This window comes from Schistocerca serialis, chromosome 9 (genome assembly GCF_023864345.2).
Source record: "Schistocerca serialis cubense isolate TAMUIC-IGC-003099 chromosome 9, iqSchSeri2.2, whole genome shotgun sequence".
Lineage (NCBI taxonomy): Eukaryota > Metazoa > Arthropoda > Insecta > Orthoptera > Acrididae > Schistocerca > Schistocerca serialis.
Genome location: NC_064646.1, coordinates 249,961,076 through 249,985,065, shown reverse-complemented (window position 1 = coordinate 249,985,065; position 23,990 = coordinate 249,961,076). Strand labels below are relative to the sequence as shown.

Genomic DNA, 23,990 nt, shown 5'->3' with positions numbered 1-23,990 from the left:
TGTATCGAACGCCTTCCGGAAGTCAAGAAAAATAGCATCTACCTGGGAGCCTGTATCTAATATTTTCTGGGTCTCATGAACAAATAAAGCGAGTTGGGTCTCACACGATCGCTGTTTCCGGAATCCATGTTGATTCCTACATAGTAGATTCTGGGTTTCCAAAAACGACATGATACTCGAGCAAAAAACATGTTCTAAAATTCTACAACAGATCGACGTCAGAGATATAGGTCTATAGTTTTGCGCATCTGCTCGACGACCAGTGCTCTTTTCCAGTCATTTCGAACCTTCCATTCCTCTAGAGACTTGCGGTACACGGCTGTTAGAAGGGGGGCAAGTTTTTTCGCGTACTCTGTGTAGAATCGAATTGGTATCCCGTCAGGTCCAGTGGACTTTCCTCTGTTGAGTGATTCCAGTTGCTTTTATATTCCTTGGACACTTATTTCGATGTCAGCCATTTTTTCGTTTGTGTGAGGATTTAGAGAAGGAACTGCAGTGCGGTCTTCCTCTGTGAAACAGCTTTGGAAAAGGGTGTTTAGTATTTCAGCTTTACGCGTGTCATCCTCTGTTTCAATGCCATCATCATCCCGGAGTGTCTGGATATGCTGTTTCGAGCCACTTACTGATTTAACGTAAGACCAGAACTTCCTAGGATTTTCTGTCAAGTCGGTACATAGAATTTTACATTCGAATTCACTGAACGCTTCACGCATAGCCCTCCTTACGCTAACACTTTCCCGCTTTTACACTTTAACACGTTGTGTTTTCTGTTACTAAAAAGGTCTGCGAGCCGCTCACATATCTGGGAGCCTACTCTATGTGTTTATATCTTCCTTACCAGTCTGCAGTGGGTCACGGTAACGGAAATCTAGAACTATGGAATCCGTTTGTTTCCCTTCATCCACAATTCACGAGGTACCACGTGAGACAAGGACAACCTGCGTTTCGCACGAGCGGTGCTTTCTAAAACCGTGCTGATTCCTGGACAGAAGATTTTCCGTCTCGAGGAAATGTACAGGACGTAAAGTTAATAAGTTGTAAAATGGTAAGTAACCTGTGGCTTGTCTTTCAAAATGAGCTGCTGCCTGTGGTTGTGTATGAAGATGTAGACATAGGCGTCTACTATTGCTTGTAATGTGCCGCTTGACTCACCTTTGTTAAGTAAAATACACTGTCCATCAAAAATGTCACGACATCCCCATCTAATGCGCACCACCAGAACCGAATCCGCCGGTATAAACAGAGGCGGTCAGTATTGTTTTCTCAGTAGAGAAATGGTAACAGGAGAATGGATAGGTCATGGAAGAGCAGTGACGTCGAATATGGACTAATAACTGGATGTCAACTGATAAGGATACAACAAGGCAAACGGATTTTTAAAATTCTTTTTAACACGTGAAGTTCCAGGCCCACATGTCAGTTAACAAAACCGTTAAATGCAACTCACAAAAATTCTCAAGAAAATTCACTTCGGAATTTTTGAGTGTCTTTAATATCATAAAGTTAGATCGATTCTTCTAAATGCTAGCGTGCGTCTTTGGTAGAATGGCTTACTTGTTAGGTGCGTGGTGACGATCGGTTTTACGGCCAACGCAAATTTTTAAACGAAGGTGCATATTCTACGACCATTTCCGTAAATACAATAACATCGGAAAATTTTGATTTGAAAGGGGTTTTTTGATTTAAACATTCGTTACTAACAATCTTTAAAAAGATCGGTAATTAGGAATTTATATTTGTAATTAAAACATAATTTCTCTGCGTGATATGTAATTATAAAAATGACAATTAGATATGTGTTAACTTGTGGATATCCAACGAATTTTACTTTGAAATGATCTAAGTATTCTAAATGAATTTAAAAAAACGAGAGAAATTATGACCTAGACGAGACTCTGGCCTGATCACGTCCATCTCATGGTACAATGTTTGCTCTCAAATTGTAATGCTGTATCCCAAGATGACAGAGCCCTACTCACACAGCTCATATATCACCCAGGAGTGGAAAAATTGCCGCAGCTACCATGGCCACCAAAGTCACCAGATCTCAATCTTATTGAGCCCTTGTGGTCTACTTTGGAGAGAAGGCTGCGTGATCGCTTTTCATCTCCATCACCTGAACTTGTCACTGTTTTGCAAAATAATGGAACAACATTCCCTTGGAAACCATACAGGACACGTATTTATTCATTCCGAGACAACTGGAACCACTTTTGAATGTCAACGTTTTTCCAACACTGTATTAGGTAAGGTAATGTGTTGTTTTTGGGGTGTTTTGGTGTTCGTGTGTAGTGTATTGTAATTGTAACATGTTGTATGAAATTGTCTTTTAAATACAAAATAGTTAATTATTTTTATCACAGACCTTCTTACAATCTTTTAAACTGTAACAATGTTAACGCAGACTTATTACACCCAATACTTCGGTGTGCTAAATAATTGATCATAATTATTTCCTTTTATTGAAGTTACGTTGTAGCGCAGTTACTTTATTGAACACCAAAGCAAAAGCAACACATGAACCTGATCTGTTTTTGTCTCAGGAGCTGAAACATTAGATCAGCGGTAATATTCAGAAATGTACAATGTCTTCTGTCACACAAATGAAAATCAACAGTCATTGTCTACACAGATAATAATCATGCTTATTGCCTTTGTCCTCCTCACTCGATGGACTTCACATGAAAAGAGCCAGTGGTTTTCACATATTACCAAAAAATATTAAGTTCTTTTCTCACGTAAGTTCACAGAGAACAATTACGCTGGGAGACGGCACAGTTGCCATATTTTTGTCCATTCCATGTAGAGATTAGTTTCGGTGGCACTAAGCAACATGTGGAAACGCATAAATTGAACAAAGTTATGGGATCCGATATAATCTGTTATCAGATTCTAAACAAAATTTCCAGTTCAATTACTCCTTTTTTTAACGAAAATATGGCGTAGACCTATCGAACAGAAAACTGTGCACAGTAGTTGCAAAGAAGCACAGCTCACACCAGCCTTAAAGAAAGGTAGCAGAAGCTATCCACAAAGTGCCGGCAAAACTCTCTCGACGTACAGCTGTCTGTAGAGTCTCAGAACATATTCTGAGGTCGAGCGTAATGAAGCAGTCCGAATAGAATGAACTATTTCATGTCAACCAACATGGATTTAGAAAAGTCTTCATGAAAAATCTGACCCGCGCTTTTTTTTAAAAAAAAAAAAAAAAGTTTAAAAGTGTCTCAATAGTGCAGTATCGACTGATTTCCGAAAATCACTTAATTCATTAACATGAAGCGTTTATTATCATAACTACAATCGTATCGGGTATGAAGCGAAATTATTGACTGGATTAAGGATTTCTTAGCAGCGAGAATACAGTGTGTTGTCTTGGACAGTCATCGACAGATATAGGTGTGTACTAGACGTGTTGGTACCCTTGCTGTTTATGTTATGTACTAATTATCTTACAGTGCATATTAACAGTAACCTCGGACTTTTCGCAGATGTTGCCGTTATATGTGATATATCACAGTCTGAAAAGATATGCACATTGTTCACTCAGATACTGATAAGATTTGTAAGTGGTGTAAGCTTTAAATGACCAGAATTATACAATTCTGTAATTCAAGGAACCAATACCCATAACTTCGTTTGAGTACAATATCAACGAGTGTCAACAGCAAACGGTTGACTCACATAGTCTCATATAGTCTCAGTCACAGGTAAAGCAGATGGGAGACGTCATTTCCAGTGTTCTAGGAAAATAGGGTCTGCCACGGACAGTGCTTACAAAACACTCGTGCAACGAATCCTATACTATTTACCAAGTATATGGGACTCGTACGAAATTGAACTAACAGAGTATATTAAAGGTATCCAAAGAAGGGAGGTTTGCTTCACCTATAGGAGGGCGTCAGGGATATGCTAAAAGAACTGAACTGCCAGGATCTTGAAGGTAGGAGCCAAATGTCCCGTAAAAGAACCAGTCTGCACATACGCGTCAAGGCAACTCTTCTTCCAGTGCTCGATATTCAAATGGAACGAACCGAAGTCAAAACAGGTAGTAAAATGATAAATAACTTTTGCCATACACTTCACAGTTCATTGCAGAGTACATATGGTATTTTCGTAAGATCGTCCAAAATTTTACAGGACATAGAGAATGCTCCAATGAACAATTTGAGGTAGGGAATCTAGGGTCTGAGAAGCCAGCTTAAGGAGATATGGAAATAAATTTGTCTACAACTTTGTCTAACATTATTGCTTTCCTGCCTATTTAGAGCTAATATGCGAACAGGTTTACACGTATTGTACCTTTTATTTACATGTACATTCATTATTTCCTGCAAGGAAACAAGTATAACGAGCCTGATTACTAGGAAGTTGCGATGCAGGTTTTGTTTACTTTACTTGTCCATAATGTGGCTCTATTGTATCGTATTTACATTTTCCCATGATAGAAAGAGCTATGAATCAACGACAAACCCACTCATTACTAACTGCTATTCAGAGATGTACAGTACTATGCGATGGTGTTGTACCGGCACAGTTTCGCAGAATTCATTGACTTGCACCTTGTGTATGGATAAGTACGTTGCAATGCTCTTACTATTGAGAGGCTGTACAGGGAACGATTTCCTAACAGATATCATCATCCGTCATGACGAGTGTTTATTTCTCTCGATCAGCGAATTAAGGAGACTGGTTCACTGCAAAGAAGAAACGAGGGACATTGCAACAAGAGGACCACTCGCACACCCGATTCTGAATAGAAGGTGCTGCAACGTGCTCCAGCGGACCCCACTACAAGTACTCGTCGTATTGACGTGAAATGGGCGCTGCACATACTAGCCTGTAACGAATACTCTCTGAACAAAAATTATATCCATATCACCCCTAACGAATCTATTTAAAGCTTGTGACTGAGTCTGCACCACGGGTCGCATTGTGTCAATGGTTGTTACAATGACAGATTGATAGACTTCATTTTCTCCAAATCGTGCTGTTTACTGACGAGGCCTCATTTGATCGAATAGCAGGAGCAGCCATGTTTGGGATGAAGAAAACCGACACCCTATAGTAAAGTCACACCATCAAGCACATTTTGCCGTGAATATCTGGTCCGGCATTGTAGGCGACAATTTCATTGGGCCATATCTTCTATCTGTCCGTGTGAATGGCAACCGTCTGAATGGCAACCTGTACTTGAGGTTCGTGCAAACAGTTCTACCTGCGTTGTTGGAGAACGATCATTTGGCTGTTCGCGAGAGGATGTAGGTAAAACTTCACAGTGCACTGCCTCGCTTTAGCGTGGATGTAAACAACGATCTCAATGGTGTATTTTCTGGTCGCTGGATTGGAAGAATAGGTCCTAGTCCTTTGTCTGCGAGATCACTTTGTAATGGTACTTGAATTACGTAACCATTATGGTACCTCACCTGAACCTCTCGATACCAGTAATATTCTACTGTATTTCCGTTAACTACTTAACATATTTCTGAGACAACATTCAGATTTGATTTCACTTTTGATACATCGATATGTTTATATTGCAATGATATTACTCTTATGTGTATTCTTTCTTTTGTCACTATGATATTTGACGTACTTGTAACTCTGATTTTTGGGCGCGTAAGTGATAGGTTAGTTAGTTGTTGAGTTGTTGGAGAGTCGGACCTTGAGAAAGTCAAGTGTTGGACGTCATGTTGGAAAGACGCATAACGTAGTCAGCTTATAAAATGTGAACTTTAACAGTGACTGTGAGGAAGATGTTTTCAAGTATGTTTTGTATTGTGAAGTGATGTTTGTGTGTCATGTGATATTGCAGTAAAAGCAATTAAAAGGAAGTGTAACTAAAATTCGAAGTGCTGATAATTTTTTTACATCACCATTTTCCAGCAAAATTGTAATCTTTAAGAATGGTTTGTGAAGCGCATCTTCATAACTTTTGAATATAGCAGAATAAAACCTAAGCCTCTTTGCATCCGAGCTTGGAATCATAATCACCTAGATTTTTAACGATTGAGCCATGATTTTACGACGAGCCCAGCGTGGGAAACACAAAAAGATGAGTGCCTAGTTTTTTCATTATTACATGAGATGACTATTAACTATGCTCTAATAACACCTGCCACATAATAACTTAGTTGTTGCCCGAAAATGCAGTATTTTGCAGCGTGAGCAACACCACAACCGTTATTAAATGCTGACCTTTGTTGTGGTAGGGTTGTTAGAACTTGATCTGAATCCCCTTGATTATTTCCTATTGGGATACCCAAAGTCACTTGTGTATGAGACCACACTGAATACGAAGAAGGAATTAGTTGCCAGAATTGTAGCTGCCTGTGAGGTGATTCGAAACACACCAGGGATGTACAAACAGTACGTTCACTGTGTCAGTGATGGTATTTGCAGTCAACTGTAACTAATATAAATAAGAAAGGACACAGTAACGTGATTTTATTCGTATTGTCTCCTTAAGCTGACTTCTCCGACCCCAGGTTCCCTACCTCAAATTGTTCACTGGAGCAGCCTCTACGTCCTGTTAAAAATTTTAACGCTCTTACGGAAAAACCTGTTGATCTAGACGTAGCCTCACTAACCAGTGTGACATCTTCCTCAGCCGCAGCTAGGCTCTGGTTGCCCGATAACGCGGCCCACTGACAAACTGCTGTGGCGTTCCAGATCGGACAGCGCAGCCTCTTCCGCCGCCGCTGTTGTTGTTGTTTACAGTGTCCTGTGTGGTGTTGCAGCGGCTGCTCGTTTTCACCACGGCTATCGCGACCGCCATCGCAGTGACGCAACGGCCTCGCCACGCAGCAGACGCAACCGGCGACCCGTGAGTAACGCGCAAGCAGCTGCGTAACCCCGGCCGCACTGCAGCGAACGATAGAAATCTCACGTCTATTAGGGGCCGCCAGCGTCGCTTGAACAGCGCAAGCAAGTATGCTGCATCTGGCAGATAGCTACCAGAAGCTATGCGTAACTCTCAGCATCTTTCGTCTAACTGAAAACGGACGTGCATATACAAAATAAGTATCTTTCCTAGATTCTCAGCAGTTGGTGAGAGGACAGCTTCATTACCTTCAAACAAAGCAGTATTAAAAATCTTTCACTGTACTAAGTACCAGGGTAACAGGGTTGGGGGGCGGAGCACTGGAGTGCTTGGGCTGAAGCACTTCTTTATTTTTCAGTTTCGTTTTTATTAAGTTTTTCAAGTTCGACTCAAACTTCATCAACAAGTATCTCAATCCGATGCCAAACTGGACCACCTGACGTAGTTGTTGTGAGCCAGCGCCAGGTGAAGAGACACGCCCATCTCGACCAATGGGACGTCAGTAGCAATGACAGCGCGCCACTCATGTGCTGAGAGACCGTACAAGTGTAAAGCGGACGCATTGCCACAGACTCCTGTACATCTAAAGTGGTCTTAGTCCAACTAACACCACTGAGAACATTCTAAAGATCGAATAAAAATATCCCTTCGAACAATATGCAACTTCAACAACTGCAATGAAAAATCGTTTGATATAAACTTCAAAATCACAGACCTCATAAAATGCTAAATGGGAAAGGACATTGACCGAGACATGGTCATACACATAGCACACACCTGATGTACCCAGTTAGTACTACAGTTGGGTACACATTAATAAACTGCAGCGGCCACCTTATGCCAAAACCAAAGCTACTTAACTGGAGCGCTCACTAGTAACTTCGGTGGACGAAAAATTAGACGATATAAAAGAAATTGAAATGCTGAAGACAATTCGTTAGTAGAGGAAGTAGCAGAAGGGATAGGAGAACATCTCAGACAAGCCACCAATCCCAGGACAAAAGAAGTGTGAAAAATGATTACAGGCTAAGAAAACATGTAATAAAAAGCCAACGCTAACTAAAATGGTGCGGAGATAACCATACACTCCTCACGATTTACGCTGAGAAACGATTGAACCGTGAATTTACTTTCAAAATCTTTTCTTAAAGAATTTACTTTATTTACTAGCGATTCATCAAGAACATTAACACATTTAATCACACTATGTGAGCGTAGAAGTAGTTGCCAGTGGATAACTGATGAAAACAAATTAAATTTCAACAAATGGAAATTTTATTCCTAAAAACCCTTTCCTTTAAAAAAAAATTTAAAATTATAATCAGAAAGCACCCTCTAAATATCAAGTTACAATTTATTCAGAGGCAGAAATAACATTTTTTTTTGACAGCATGAGCTTTCGGGCTGAGGACCTTGCCGCTCCCTTTTAACACGGCCGTAGTCACGACCGCTCACAACAACCTCTGAAAGAGTACACTGGTGCAAATCTGCAACACACCAGATTACTTTAAACCAAAAATTTTTAACAACTCACACAAACACATAAACTATGCACCCCGTAGGAGGGATGGGAATGGTACAAAACACTCGGATTAAAATAATTACTTGCTACCGAAAGTGCAACTTGTTTTTAAAAGAAAACTCTTACGGTGGAAGGGTGGCAACTTTATATACTAAAATGACCATTTAAAAAAAAAAAAAACATAAAATGCAGTCTTAAATAAAATGTACAAACATTCTCTACATTACACATATAGCGGCTATCGAGATGATACGCAAGATAAAAACATATTTCTGGAATTCGGCCTTTATACCTTAAGCAATAAATTCGTTAGCACCGGATCCGACAAACATGACAGAGGCAGCTATTAACGTACGGCAGACAGACAGACACTAACTGCCTAACAAATGCGGACGAGAGACAGACGAGCAAGACGGGGACGAGTGACTGACCAAGAAAACAAGTAGAGTTTAGAAAGTAAATGAAACAACATATCACGAATCACTTAACTTATAACACACTGCGATGTCTGGGGAAGACCTGGCGCACCACCCCCAAATCGCTCTCGCGAACCGTCTGCTGCCAGCCGCTTCAACAGACGCAGGAAGGCGCGCCGATCTCCCGTCTCACGGCGTAGCAGCTCGCACCGGCCAGACCGATGTCGTGGGTTGGCTGCTGTTGCTCTCGTGTCGGCCGCGAAGCCACTACCCCTCGCTATACGACGCGGCCCACTCGACTGACGTGGCGACCTTACATGCGCCGACGCTCAAGACGGACAAGTCATCTTGTGTCCCAGTGCGCGACCGACCAACCGATCGATCCAACCGACAATCACCATTGCCTGAACAAACTCGAGCAGACTGGCGGTCTAACACATACTAGCACTCCGGGCGACAGACAGACACGGCCTAACCATGTTCTGTAAGATCACTGTAAAAGAAAAGAAGAGAACATTCTGGGAAAGAGAAGGACACAAACTAATGGAGGAAGCCGCAAGAGTTGCGTATATGTTACTAAGCCCCAGAGCACTAGCCGAAACACATTACATCGATACAAAAGAATGTCAGACGCATTTCCACGACATATTAAACAAGGAAGGACTGCAAGGTAGACCAAAGGGCAGACAGGAGACAATGCTACCAACTGCTATGGACTGGGTTCCTTTAGCCACAGAAGATGTCAAAGATGCCATTAACAGCACCAAGAACAAAACAGCTGCAGACCCTGACAGACTTTATAGCGAATGCTTAAAAGATATGGCCCAAATAGCAACTCCACTGTGGGCAAAACACTACAAGTGCAGCCTCCATTCCAGAACAGTCAATAATAAAAGTGCTATATGGAGGGAAAGGAGACCCGAAGGAACCTAGCAAATACAAAGGCATAGCACTAGAAAACTTACCTTTCAAAGTATTCAAAAACATAATAAGGGAAGAATAAGCCAAACAATCGACGAGCACCTACTCGAAAACCAGATGAGATTAAGAAAAGGAAGATTAAGACTGACCGCAATACAACTCCTACTAAAGAGCGTATGGTAAGTCCTGAAGAGAGAAAAAAGTCTTATGTAGCATTCACAGACTTCATAAAAGCCTTCGACTTTATAAACAGAAACTAGTGATAAAGAAACTAGAGGGAACTATAAGTGGAGGACACGAATCGCAAGCGCAATACTCTCCCACCAGAGCCGATATTCCAATCAAACCTAGTACTTCAGGGAGACTCACTGAGCCCACTATTATGTATCCTTACAGAGGAGGAAATTGTAAGAATACCGCACAGGAAGGGTGTAATCTCATACCCACATGCAGGCGACATTGTAACAGGCCAGAATGACTTTGCAAAGCTACAAGAAGCAATAAATGATACGGAAGACTGGTGCGTCGAATACAGCTTCGAAATAAGTGTGGCGAAAACAGAAACGATGGTGCTCAGGAATAGAGGAAGAGCTCAAATGGTTCAAATGGCTCTGAGCACTATGGGATTTAACATCTAAGGCCACCAGTCTCCTAGAACATAGAACTACTTAAACCTAAGTAACCTAAGGACACGACACACATCCATGCCCGAGGCAGGATTCGAACCGGTGACCGTAGCGGTCGCGTGTTTCCAGACAGAGGAAGAGCTTCTGTGTCAGCTGAGACATTCATATGGGAGAGAAAACTGAAGGTCATGCCAAAGTACCTATGGGGCACGACACAAACAAGTGCCAAATGTTTCACAAAACATGTAACAGAGAAAGCAATGCCACCAATAATGACTATCCATGAAACGTAACACGTTTCATCCCTCAGTATCCCTCAGTCTAGAGACCACAATGGAACTATTCAGAGCGACAATCGACGTACGAGATAGAAATCATCGGAGTATATCTCACAGTGAAAAACGCAACGGCCCTTGAAAGAGTAAGTCAACCTGTATAAAGAAAGCAGTTGGAGTGTCCAAGACAAAAGGATCCAGACGTATACCTGCTGGCGAGGAAATTCTTCCTCATTGAAGACCTACGGACAATCCTAATGTTATCCAGCACCAGCGCTTCGGAAAGTCTACTAAAAACATTGAACAGGAAAGACGTACCTCCAGAATTTTACAGCATATGCCGTTGATGACCGAACATGGACAAAGGAGAACTTCGAGATGAGACACTTGATCACCTGAATGTCAGTCGATGGTTTCCACCACCTTATTTGCCTCAACACGTTGTACCATTAATCAAATGAAATGGATGAAGGTAAACTGTCAGTGAATATGCAAACGTTACCATATAGAACGCTGCACAAAACGGGCACGGTCAGTACATTAATATGCAAACCACAATATGTAAAATTCCTAACGTTGTGTATTATCATAACTGTACTTTTAACTTATGTGGCTATTTTGCCGCAGTAAATTTGCTATGATTTACTAATAGCCGCTAGGTGTAGCTTAATCTAAATTTCCAGATCGTAGCAGGCTACTGGGGCACTATGACCAAATGGTTGAGCGATTGACTGAGCTGGAGTTCCATATTTTGCACAACTGCATTTATTGAAATCTATAATAAAACTCAAAATGACCATAATTCAACAGAATAAAATTCAGTTGGCAATGTACTCCAGCTCATGATGACTAGGTATTAACGTAATAATCAGCTAATGTTCCAATGACAATAGTTATTATTTCAGAAGCATTAGCCCTGCAGTTATTTCAGTAAGTTGATGACTCTCAGTTAAGAAAACAGTAATCTCTAGCTATTCAACAGCTTAGCAAGTACCATTCCATTAAGACAGCATTAGCCAATATGCCTTTCAGTTACTGAAAGAGGTTTGCCAGCAGCATTTAAATCAGAAAGAAAACTTATGCTGTAAGTTACTTAAAATAGTCTCGCACGTAACACTTAATTAAAAACAACAGCCAAACTATCTTTCGGATATTCCACTTTCTTGAGGAACAGTTATTCTTTAGTTCTTTGAAACAGATCGGCACGTAACACTTAACTGGAACGTATGAGGTAATATATCCTTTAGTTATTCCGACAGGCTTGCCACCACTTAATTCAGGAAACAGTGTTCGCCAGGTAAATGACACGTAACTGGAAAAATTTTACTTAAAAAATCGGCCAATATTCAAAGTGAAATCATGATCACTAGAAAAAAGTTTTGTTCTGTAATTCCCTTCAGTACGACAGGTAAGACAACATAGCAATTGAAGTTGCTTAGTGACTATTAAGGTAATCATAACAAAATCTTACCAACACGTCCAACTAATGTGAGCAAAATACCATTCTAAGTGATACAGCACTTTTAGCTTAATGTAATGATAAAAAAATTGTTAGCTTCCTCTGATCACTGTACGCCGCACGAGCGTAGCCGTCCTTCTAAATGTGAAAGGGATTTAGCACATCAGTTCACTCAAGTAATATGTGTACAAGAGAATCAAACCTGTGCCGAAATATAATTAATATCCGGCAATCACTTTTCTTATTAACAAGACCCGTATTTATCCTCTTCTCTAAAAAAGTGGCCTCGTGAATATATCAGTACACTAGTAAGTAGCAGTGTCAGCAACGTGAGCCAAACTTCGATTCAGAAAATACCAGGCAGAAATGTCAAAGTCAATAGAAACACTCCGTGTGCTTCAAAAACAGTAAAATAGTCTGCCGGTAGACTCCACGAAGGAGCTCACCAAATATATCAGTACCTATTAACAGTGTGAGCTTAACCAAACCTGGCTGGCTACACACATCACATACGCACACTCTTTCGTATCACAGACCTACTAGGGTACCGTCACCAGGATGCACTGAGGTGACAAAAAACGTTGGCTAGCGCTATGGACGTACACAGATGGCGAAAGTATCGCGTACAAACGTTATAACAGGACAGCGCATTGGTGGAGCTGTCATCTCTACTCAGGATATTCATATGAAGAGGTTTCCCACGTAATTATGGCCCCATGACAGAAAACAATATGCTTTGAATTCGGAAGAGTTATTGAAGCTAAATGCGTGGGACATTTTATCTACCAAATCGTAAAAAATGTTCCGACAATACCAAATTTTAGGCATTACCTCTCACCACGGACAATGTAGTGTGCGACGGCCTTCACTAAACAACAGAGAGCTGCGGCTGTTGTATACAGTTGTCAGGGCTAATAAAAGCAACGCCGAGTGAAATAACCGTGGAAATCAATGTGGGGCATACGACGAAGGTATCGTTGGCACAGGGCGGTGAAATTTGGCTTTAATGCTTTAGCAGCAGACGATCGATGCGAGAGCCTTTGCTAACAGCACGTCATCGCCTGCAGCGACTCTCAAGGAGTCGTGACCTTATCTGTTGGATCCTAGACGGCTGGTAAACCGTCAACTGGTCAGACGAGTTCCGACTTCGGTTGGCATGAGCTGGTGGTAGGGTTCGAGTGTGGTACAGAAAGCACGAGGCCATGGGCCCAAGTTGTCAACAAGGTAGTGTGCAAGCTGCTGGTGGCTCCATAGTGGTGTGGGCTTTGTTTATACAGAATGGACTGAATGCTCTAGTCCAACTGAACCGATCGCTGACTGGAAATGGTTATTTTCAGCTAGTTGGAGATCATTCGCAGCCATTCATGTAATTCGTATTCGCAAACGAACGCCATGTCACTGGGCCACAATTGCTAGCGATTGGTTTTAAGAACATTCTGGACAATTCGAGCGAATGAATTTGCCACACAAATAGTATAGAGATCAGTACGTGCACAAAGTTTTTCACAGGCAACTCTTTCGCAGTTATGGACGGCTGTGACGGCAACATGTCTAAATATTTCTGCAAGGGACTTCCAGCGACTTGTGCAGTCCTCGCCACGTAGAGTTGTTGCACAACACAAGGCAGGAGGAGGTCCGAAACGATGCTAGGAGGTACCCCATGAGTTTTGTCACCTAACACTTGATGCAGCTCGCCAGACCAGCTGCCGCCAGTGCATTCACGAAGCTAGATGCACAACAGCCCTTGTATAGTAGCGACCTATTCGTCCGCACTCTGTACTCTCTGCGTTTCCTACTCGCTACCCAGCACGTAAACCGCCTGCGCGCTAACGATTAGGTTCAAGGCCATACGGCAGAAATACTGAAAACTTAGGTTACTAGTTGGGACAATGCCAGTCATGGCACAGTCATTAGCTTGATGGAAGTAAGAGCCAAGTTTTAAGGGAATATTTTGGCTCCACTATACATATAACCTGAATAACTATCTTCTGAGTGTTAGGCCGCGTCGTCAGAAGATACTAAGCGAACTTAGCGACGTTTTGTCTCTCTTTGCGGCGGGTCCTCTTCAAACTGAATAAACTGCAGTGTTGTCGGCCTTATAATTTCACTGTCACGAAATTTGTTGCTGAGCTTAAAATGCATGAAAAACACAGTTCAGTGGAAACTTGGAAAACGTAGCAATTTTGGATAGAGCTTTTACTGATGAATCTTTTGTAAAGCAGGTGAATTAATGAAGAGGTGGTTCGGAAAGCCCCAGCGCAAGCTTCTAGGTCTTGTAGACGGGAGTGATTTCATAATATTTTGAATAGGAACCTATGCTGGGAAATTTACATGCTACAGCCGTTTGAAAGCATCTTCGCTAGACATGATGGGGGATGGTTACGTAGGATCGGCTGATGTCATTTGACGTCTACCCTATCTTCCTGAACTGGTTCTAGCCTCATTCACGTGAATGTTAGAGCGACAAGGTTGAACACACAGCTGCAGAATACACCGACATGATCTTTCTGAATGGCTAATATCAGGGTCACGGAAGAGATGCTCGTCGCCTTTATCGAGACGCCACGACAACGCAACGGCTTCGAGAAAAGGTACCCCTTCACCAGTAGGTGTGACTGCGGTTCTCCAAGAAGACGCCACACACCAGAATAGGAAGAGCACATACTCCATCACGTTGAAGAGAATCCTTCAACGACTACACAAGCAGTTCCTTTGAATATTAATGAGTGGAACTGCAAAGCAAGTCATGTACTGGGTCACAGCTGATCAACTACTTGGAAAGTGGTCGCGTTACCAGCTCGTTCTCGCAATAGTTGTTGCGCGGGTACCGTACGTTTCCGGATACGGGTTCTATTCAAAATATTATGTACTCCCTCCAATGTACAAGTCCGAGAAATTTGTAACGGGAATTTCCTGACACCCTGTACGGAACTTCAGTGGAGTGATGGATTATGACGTACTGTAGCGAACAGACCCTCTGAATCCACTTCTGAAATGTGCCATATCTGAGAGACACGATTCTCTTGGAGCCCATCAGACGAAATTTACAATCCAAGCCTTGGGATACAGTGGAAGTTTCGCAACGGTTAAATCAATGACATTATCGGCTGTAATGGGCAGTTATGTCCCACTGAAACATATCTGGAAATGAATATGAATAGCTGTCGACTTTCATAGAAAAGCACTTACTGTATTTCCAAAACAAGAGTTTATTTTAGAGATTATACCGTTCTTGTTCATACCACAGAAAATTTCCAGGCTTTGAATGATGAACATGAGGGTGGCAGTTGCTTGACAATACTATTGACTTTTATCTATCAGGGAAATAATTGTCATAGTGTGTTCCAGTTGCCTTCGATTTCATTTCTTTCCCAAAACAGTCACAAAAAATTAAATTGATCTTTCTGTGATTCATAGACGTAATCTCCCCGCAGTCTTTACACTTTTGGAGCCTGTAATAAGACTCATTTATGATGTAAATTCAAGAACATCATGTAAAAACCTGTTCAAGGAACTTCGTATTCCAACCAATGCTTACCAATGCTTCTCAGTAAATTTATTCCTTAATGAAATTTGTTGCTAATAATACATTGTGGCAATACTAGGAATACGAACAATCTACCTGAAGACCTAAAATCACTTACCTTGGTCCAAAAGGGGTCCAATATTCGGGGTGACACATTTTCAGTAAATTGCCAGCAGCCATTAGAAACTTGGTTTCAAATAACACACAGTTTAAACCGAGTTTGATAGGAAACTCCTTCTACACTATACATGAATATCTTAAATGGGACAGTTACACCAGCTTTTGTAAACATGGCCGGCTGCGGTGGCCGAGCGGTTCTAGGCGCTTCAGTCCGGAACCGCGTGCCTGTTACGGTCACAGGTTCGAATCCTGCCTCGGGCATGGATGTATGTAATGTCCTTAGATTAGTTAGGTTTAAGTAGTTCTAAGTTCTAGGGGACTGATGACCTCAGATGTTAAGTCCCATAGTGCTCAGAGCCATTTTAATTTTTTTTTAGTAAACATGTCTGTTAGATTTCAGTTTTGATACCATTTGGCCGCAATACTCAAGATTAGAACTTGTGTATGATAAGTGTATTTAAAGTGAATAACCGTATTTCATTCCGACAATGTATTAATTCTGTATACTTCAGCAGTTCCATTTTACTGTAATGTATTCACCTACTTTGACAATCTCCTGAGAATTGAAGAGGGTAGTGACTATTATATTCAAATGTTTTATTTTTTTTATCTTGTACTCTCTGATTTGTTCCAGAATCATCTGATTTTTTTGGGTCTATGTAACGAAACCTTAATCTAATCTAATCTTCTCGTAACGTCGACATCATGACTGAGTGGCTCTTACGAACGAAGTTTTATGGGTCTGTTTTGACTACTGGAAAATTGTTCATGCAGTTGTAACATGACTAGAAGATGGGAAGCTTGACTAGAAGATATGCCATCACCGCGTGGTTCTGTAGTCCAAAAAAAAAAAAAAAGGCTAATAGCCGAGGTGATTAAGAATGTGCGTCGCGTCCTCCTGATTCGTCGGGACAGTTTCCTGATAAAAGAGCAGTCCAGTCATTCTCCGCCGTTTTTTTGGATTGCTCGAAGGAGATTGTTTATGATACATCGTTTTGTCACTACTGTAATCATAGTGCCCTTCGGAAGGCAATGAGTAAGGATTACATCTTCGCTGTCCCAAAACCCACTATCATTTTTCAACACTGGCACTCAAAAATAATTCGCTTTGGCGATGGCCAGTCTGCGTTCTTTCACTGAACTGCCACGTGGTTTGTTTCTGGAATCATAAACGAAAAACGGAAACTATGTCTCAGCTAGCGTCGCAGTTCTTGTACCGTTCGTCTCGACACCACGTGCGATACGCACAAGTACAGCCCTCAAGTCCTCCGCTAGTCTTCTCGACAGCTACGTGGACATTTCCAGCATTTTCAGGTCACCACGCGGGATTCGACGGAGAATCCAATTACGGAACATACATCTTCCAATTTAATCGGCGACCTTCATAAACAACTGCCTCCAGTCGCATTACCACGTTGTCAGACAGGGTGGTAAGCGACTGCGTTTCTGGGCACTGTCATACGACGTTAAGCCTTATGGGGTGATTACGCATTCTCCTCATTCATGACGCAAACGCCACACGTCTCACTCCACCGGCGGTGTTTTCCACCTGTGTGACATCAAGCCAGTAGAGAAAAAAAAAGAGCGATTACTCGGTATTATTTCTACGAAAAGGACGCCATTTCTAGCATCAAAATAAGTCCTCAGTCTCAGCAGGATCCCTAGGGTTCTGTCGTCTGTGTCATCCCTGTCATGCATACACAAAGAGTTCCCGCGTATTTTAAGGCAAACTGCATGTTGAAACTTCCTGGCAGATTAAAACTTTGTGCCGGACCGAGACTCGAACTCGGGACCTTTGCCTTTCGCGGGCAAATGCTATACCAACTGAGCTACCCAAGCACGACTAACGCCCCCTCCTCACAGCTTTACTTCTGCCAGTATCTCGTCTCCTACCTTCCAAACTTTACAGAAGCTCTCCTGCGAACCTTGTAGAACTAGCACTCCTGAAAGAAAGGATACTGCGGAGACATGGCTTAACCACAGCCTTGGGGATGTTAGGGAAGGTGGGAGACGAGGTACTGACAGAAGTAAAGCTGTGCGGACGGGGCCTGAGTCTTGCTGGGGTAGCTCAGTTGGTAGAGCACTTGTCCGCGAAAGGCAAAGGTCCCGAGTTCGAGTCTCGGCCCGGCACACAGTTTTAATCTGCCAGGAAGTTTCATATCAGCGCACACTCCTCTGCAGAGTGAAAATCTCATGCTGAAACTGCATGTTTCTCTCTGCTCCTAGTCGTGAGAAAGGAAATCGGACAGCTTAGAGATTGAAGAGCCGATGGGCTTCATTTCAGGATGTAAATACATTAACCTCAGCGATATTTCAGGCTGTATTGGGTTCCAAAGGTGAGCTCAGAGGACGGGGTCCCACAGCGCCCCGTCCGTTCAGAAGCCACGTGGCCCGGACCGAGGCGTCCGCCGCCCCCACTACGGCAGCCGTGTCAAGGTCGGCAGACGGCGGAACGCAGCAGCCGGCCTTGGCCGCAGTGACCCTCTCGCGGGCGGTAAAATGAGTTCCGGCCAAGGCCGTTGCGGCAAGCTGAGTTGTTCGAGCTGGTCTCACTTGGTTAACGGCGTAGACATGGCGCATAATGTGCCGCTAGAGAAGTCACAATACCCACGACACTAATGACATCCCATGTACTACTACATACAAGATTCTGGGTAAGCCTACTTTGCGCTGCATTTGATTGTATAGTAAACCAATAGCGATGGACGAATGTGTGATGGCATGCAAATTAGGTAATCATGATACCGCCTAAATTTACAACAAAATACACGGTACAAATGGTTCAAATGGCTCTGAGCACACGGGACTTAACATCTCATGTCATCAGTCCCCTAGAACTTAGAACTACTTAAACCTAACAAATCTAAGGACATCACACACATCCATGCCCGAGGCAGGATACGAACCTGCGACCGTAACGGTCGCGCGGTTCCAGACTGAAGCGCCTAGAACCGCTCGGCCACCAGTACACGGTACAGTCACAATAATGTGATCACCGCCTATGTTCGACAACAACGTAAATTAACCAGTAACAAGTGGCAGCACTAGCAATGGAGGGTGCATAAAGCGTGCTGGGGGAGGGCTTGGGCTGGGGGGAGAGGGGGGAGGGGGGGAAGTGGGGCGGGGCGGAGAAGTTAAATTGGCGGGACAGTGTAGTCTTTGTTGTATTGTGGGAACGGGGGGTTATATCAGACGCCTAAAACAACCTCATGATCGTTGGCTTTCGGGCAAAAATAGGAATCATATCCGAAAGTCTGTAAACTGTTAACGTGGTTAAAGTATACCATGCATGGTAAAATGGCACTATTCAAAGCCGGTGCCGACGCGACTATAGTGTAGGATGGGCCATAGATGACAGGGGTGGACGACGTCTGTGGAAATGTATAGGGCTAATAAAGGTGTAACTGTTGAGCAACTGACCGCCCGTATGAATCAAGGGCCTACCAGTAACGTAACTTCAACGACCATTCAGCGTACGTTGCTGCGTATGGGACTCTGCAGCAGGTGTCTGGTTAAAGCAGTCAAGCTGATTGCTGTTCATCTCCAACGGATACGCCAATAACGGAAGTCGACGTCCAATAAGGGGGGACAGAAGGCCTTTCCAGATAAGTAACTTTCGTGCTCGATCGGACTAAAAGCAAACATCCTACACCAATCTTGGAAAAGGGCACAGGTCATCCTCGTTTTCAAGAAGGGACGTTGAGCAGATGTGCAGAACTATAGCATATCTCTAGCGTCGATCAGTTGTAGAATTTTGCAACGCCTATTATGTTCGAATATAATGACTTTTCTGGAGACTAGAAATCTGATCTGTAGGAATCAGCACGGGTTTCGAGAAAGACGATCGTGTGAAACCCAGCTCGCGCTATTCCTCCACAAGTCTCAAGAGGGCCATAGACACGGGTTCCCAGGTAGATGCCGTGTATCTTGACTTCCGCAAGGCGTTTGATACAGTTCCTCACAGTCGTTTAATGAACAAAGTAAGAGCATATGGACTATCAGACCAATTGTGTGATTGAATTGAAGAGTTCCTAGACAGCAGAATGCAGCATGTCATGGAGAGAAGTCTTCCAAAGTAAGAGTGATTTCAAGTGTGCCGCAGGGGAGTATCGTAGGACCGTTGCTATTCACAATATACATAAATGACCTTGTCGATAACATCGGAAGTTCAGTGAGGCTTTTGCGGATGATGCTGTAGTATATAGAGAGGTTGTTACAATGGAAAATTGTACTGAAATGCAGGAGGATCTGCAACGAATTGACGCATGGCAGGGAATGGCAATTTAATCTCAGTGTAGACAAGTGTAATGTGCTGCGACTACATAGAGAGAAAGATCCTTTATCATTTAGCTAAAATATAGCAGGTCAGCAACTGGAAGTAGTTAATTCCATAAATTATATGGGATTAGGCATTAGGAGTGATTTAAAATGGAATGACCATATAAAATTAATCGTCGGTAAAGCAGATGCTAGTCTGAGATTCATTGGAAGAATCCTAAGGAAATGCAATCCGAAAACAAAGGAAGTAGGTTACAATACACTTGTTCGCCCACTGCTTGAACACTGCTCAGCAGTGTGGGATCCGTACCAGATAGGGTTGACAGAAGAGATAGAGAAGATCCAACGGAGAGCAGCGCGCTTCGTTACAGGATCATTTAGTAATCGCGAAAGCGTTACGGAGATGATAGATAAACTCCAGTGAAAGACTGCAAGAGAGACGCTCAGTAGCTCGGTACGGGCTTTTGTTGAAGTTTCGAGAACATACCTTCACCGAGGAGTCAAGTAGTATATTGCTCCCTCCTACGTATATCTCGCGAAGAGACCATGAGGAGAAAATCAGAGAGGTTAGAATCCACACAGAGGCATACCGACAATCTTTCTTTCCACATCCAACACGAGACTGGAACAGAAGGGAGAGGATATAGGTACTCAACGTATCCTCCGCCACACAACGTCACAGGGCTTACGGAGCGTGGGTGTAGATGTAGATGTAGTCAAGGCGACAGAACGGAGTGCTATATGGCCTGGGGAATGTTTACGTGCACTTCTCTGGGTGATCTCGTCATTCAGGAAGGCACAGTAGATCACCCTGAGGGTCATGTCTGTCCCTGCATGTAGTTTGTCGTTCCTCGGAACGATGGCCTCAGCCGGCAGCGAAATGCAATGTGTCACACATCTCGCAATGCACATGCGTCATTCGAAGAGCATCAACATGAGTTTACTCCAATGGCCGTTAAATGCCCCGTATATAAAGGCTGTGTGGTACCCTCTGAAGTTGGCAGTTAGCACCCTGGATTCTCAACTGAGAAAACTATTGCTTTATGGTCCCGTATCCCTGTCGGTACTTTCCAGAACCTCACAGATTCTCTTCCTGCTCGTCTCGTAGGACTGTATAATATACAGTCTCTAAAACAATGGCGGTAGAAAAAGATATTATAAAATCTACCTTATGAAGGTGACGCGTATAACACAAACCATCATTTGTACCATACTAACAGCAACGTTCTATCTTGTTAAAATTTATTCAAAAAGATTGTCTTTGCTACTCTGTGATCAATGGTTAATGGATCTGGGGTGGTTCTGGACACATGACTAGACGTGAATCAAATGAAATGATGGTTTTTCTGTGCGGTTTTCCTTTTATCTTCCTACACGTAACACAAAGAAACCTCTCAACATGCTATTTGTTCTACAAAAGCAATAGCGCTACAAAACTGTTGCAGCTGTAAGCGAATGTGACACCATTAAAAAAATGTAAGACATTTGTACAGGAGCGTTACAGAAACTGGTTTAGGCATGCGTATTCAAATACACAAATATTTAGACATGCAGAATACGGCGCTGCGGTCGGCAACGCCCATGTAACACAACAAGCGTCTGCCGCAGTCATTATATCGGTTGAATGTGAATGTCGTGTGGCTGGGTTCCTCCCGTCTGGCAGACATTGACTGGGTGCAAGTCTTTCGAGTTGATGCCACTTCGGAGACTTGAGCGTCGATGGGGATGAAATGACGATAATTAGGACTACACAACACCCAGCCCCTGAGCGGAGAAAATCTCCGACCCAGCATGGAATCGAACCCTTAGGATTGACGTTCTGTCGGGCTGACCACTCAGCTACCGGGGGCGAACATTAGATCGGTTACTGCTACTATAATGGCAGGTTACCAAGACGTAAGTGAGTGTGAACGTGGTGTTATAGTCGGCGCACGAGCGATGGGACACAGCATCTCCGAGATAACGATGAAGTGGGGATTTTCCCGTACGACCATTTCACGAGTGTAGCGTGAATACCAGGAATCCGGTAAAACGTCAAATCTTCGAGAGCGCTGCGGCCGAAGAAAGCTCCTGCAAGATCCGGATCAACGATGACTGAAGAGATTGGTTCATCGTGATAGAAATGCAACCCTTCCGAAAATTGCTGCAGAATTCAATGCTGGGCCATCAACAAGTATCAGCGTGAGTACCATTCCAAGAAACATCTCCAACATGGGCTTTCGGAGCCGAAAGCCACTCGTGTACCCTTGATGACTGCTAGACACAAGGCTTTACGCCTCGCCTGGGCCCGTCAACGGTGACACAGGACGGTTTATGATTGGAGACATGTTGCCTGGTTGGACGAGTCTCGTTTCAAATTGTATCGAGTGGATGGACGTGTACGGGTATGGAGACACCTCATGAATCCATGGACCCTGCATGTCAGCAGTAGGTTGTTTAAACTGGTGGAGGCTCTGTAAAGGTAGAGTGTGCAGTTGGAGATATGGGACCCCATACGTCTGTATATGACTCTCACAGGTGAAACGTACGTAAACATCCTGTCTGATCATCTGCATCCATTCATGTCCATTGTGCATTCCAATAGACTTGGGCAATCCAGCAGGGCAGTGCGACACGCCACACGTCCAGAATTGCTACAGAGTTTCTCCAGGAACACTCTTCTGAGTTTAAATACTTCCGCTGTCAATCAAACTCCCCATTATTGAGCATTTCTGGGATGCCTTGCAATGTGCTGTTCAGGAGAGATCTGCACCTCCTCGTACTCTTACGGATTTTTGGGGAGCCCTGCAGGATTGATGGTATCAATTCCTTGCAACACTACTTCCAACATGAGCCGAGTCCTTGCCACGTTCTGTTGCGGCACTTCAGCGTGCTCGCGGAGGCCCTACAGGATATTAGGTAGGTATACGAGTTTCTTTGGCTTTTCTGTGTACGATTGTATTGAGTTTTAGTTGGTATTACTAAGGGGACAGCTCAGCATACTGTCTATGTGCCGCTGGTGTGCAGTCAGTGAAACCACACAGGAGCTGCACATCGACCAGCTTTTCTTCTACTCCTGAAACCTATCCAAACGGCTGCGAACCAGTGTTGAACTACAAGTAGTGCTGTGGGTAAAACAAACCAGAGACAGAACTAAGTTGCACTGAATCCAAGCATGAAGACGAAGAGTAAACTGAACGTTACTGTTGTCAGAAGGGAGTACCGCGAGTGAAAGGCAAAAGTTTTCTTCCGAGCAAGAAATACGACACATAACTTTGATATTCGGGTTGTTGTGAAGATATTTTAAATGCAGTATACACTCTCGGAAAAAAAGGTAGTAAGACGACGTCGATTTGGATCCGACGATGGCATATGCCACCTGTGGGACAGTAGACGTACTGATAACTGTTTCAGTGTCGTCCGCCAACAGATAGCGTAGTGACATAGCTAACTATTGCCACCTAGAATAACTCCGAAAGTTTATGCTTATCCATTACGGATCTTTTGTATAGTCCGACAGTATGATAGTAGCTGGAAAGCTTGTGGGACATAATATGACGTTGGTACGTAGGGTCGCGTCAGAGATATGAGGGTCAACTTTGGTTTTTTAAATGGGATGCTAACGGAAAGTGTTCGGAGTGATGCCCATAGGTATCAATGCAATAATGTAATCTTCTTATCATGCATTGAATGGTATTCCTTATCACATCGGAATTTATCGAAGCACATGCTCTGACAATTCTCTCCTGTATATCTTCTGGTGTAGTTGAAACATTATAAAACGAATCCCCACGAGAAAAAAACCAAGAGGTGTCAAGTCAGGTAAACGAGCCTCCACGTCGCAAGCGTCCAATCCAACGACTTGGGAATTGTCTCTGCAACTCATTTCTAGCCATCAGTGAAAAATGTAAAGGACATCCATCGTGTTGATACCGTATTCTCTTCCCTGTTCCTAAAGGTAGTTCTTCCAGTAAAAGACCTAATGTTTCAAGTCAGGCGAACGAGCCTCCACGTCACAAGCGTTCAATTCAACGAGTTGGGGATTGTC

General features: G+C 43.2%; 1 protein-coding gene and 1 non-coding gene across 3 annotated transcripts in view; both read left to right on the top strand.

Annotated features, from left to right (window-relative positions):
• The window catches only part of LOC126418480 (uncharacterized), a 102,678-nt gene that overhangs the window by 33,195 nt on the left and 45,493 nt on the right, over positions 1-23,990 (top strand). For both annotated transcript variants that reach the window (XM_050085254.1, XM_050085253.1), the window contains exon 2: positions 6,738-6,823. In XM_050085254.1, coding sequence (XP_049941211.1) covers positions 6,738-6,823 — 86 coding nt within the window. The remainder of the gene's footprint in view (positions 1-6,737; positions 6,824-23,990) is intronic.
• Positions 17,742-17,816, top strand: Trnas-cga (transfer RNA serine (anticodon CGA)). The gene has a single exon. It is a non-coding gene; the product is annotated as a tRNA-Ser (tRNA).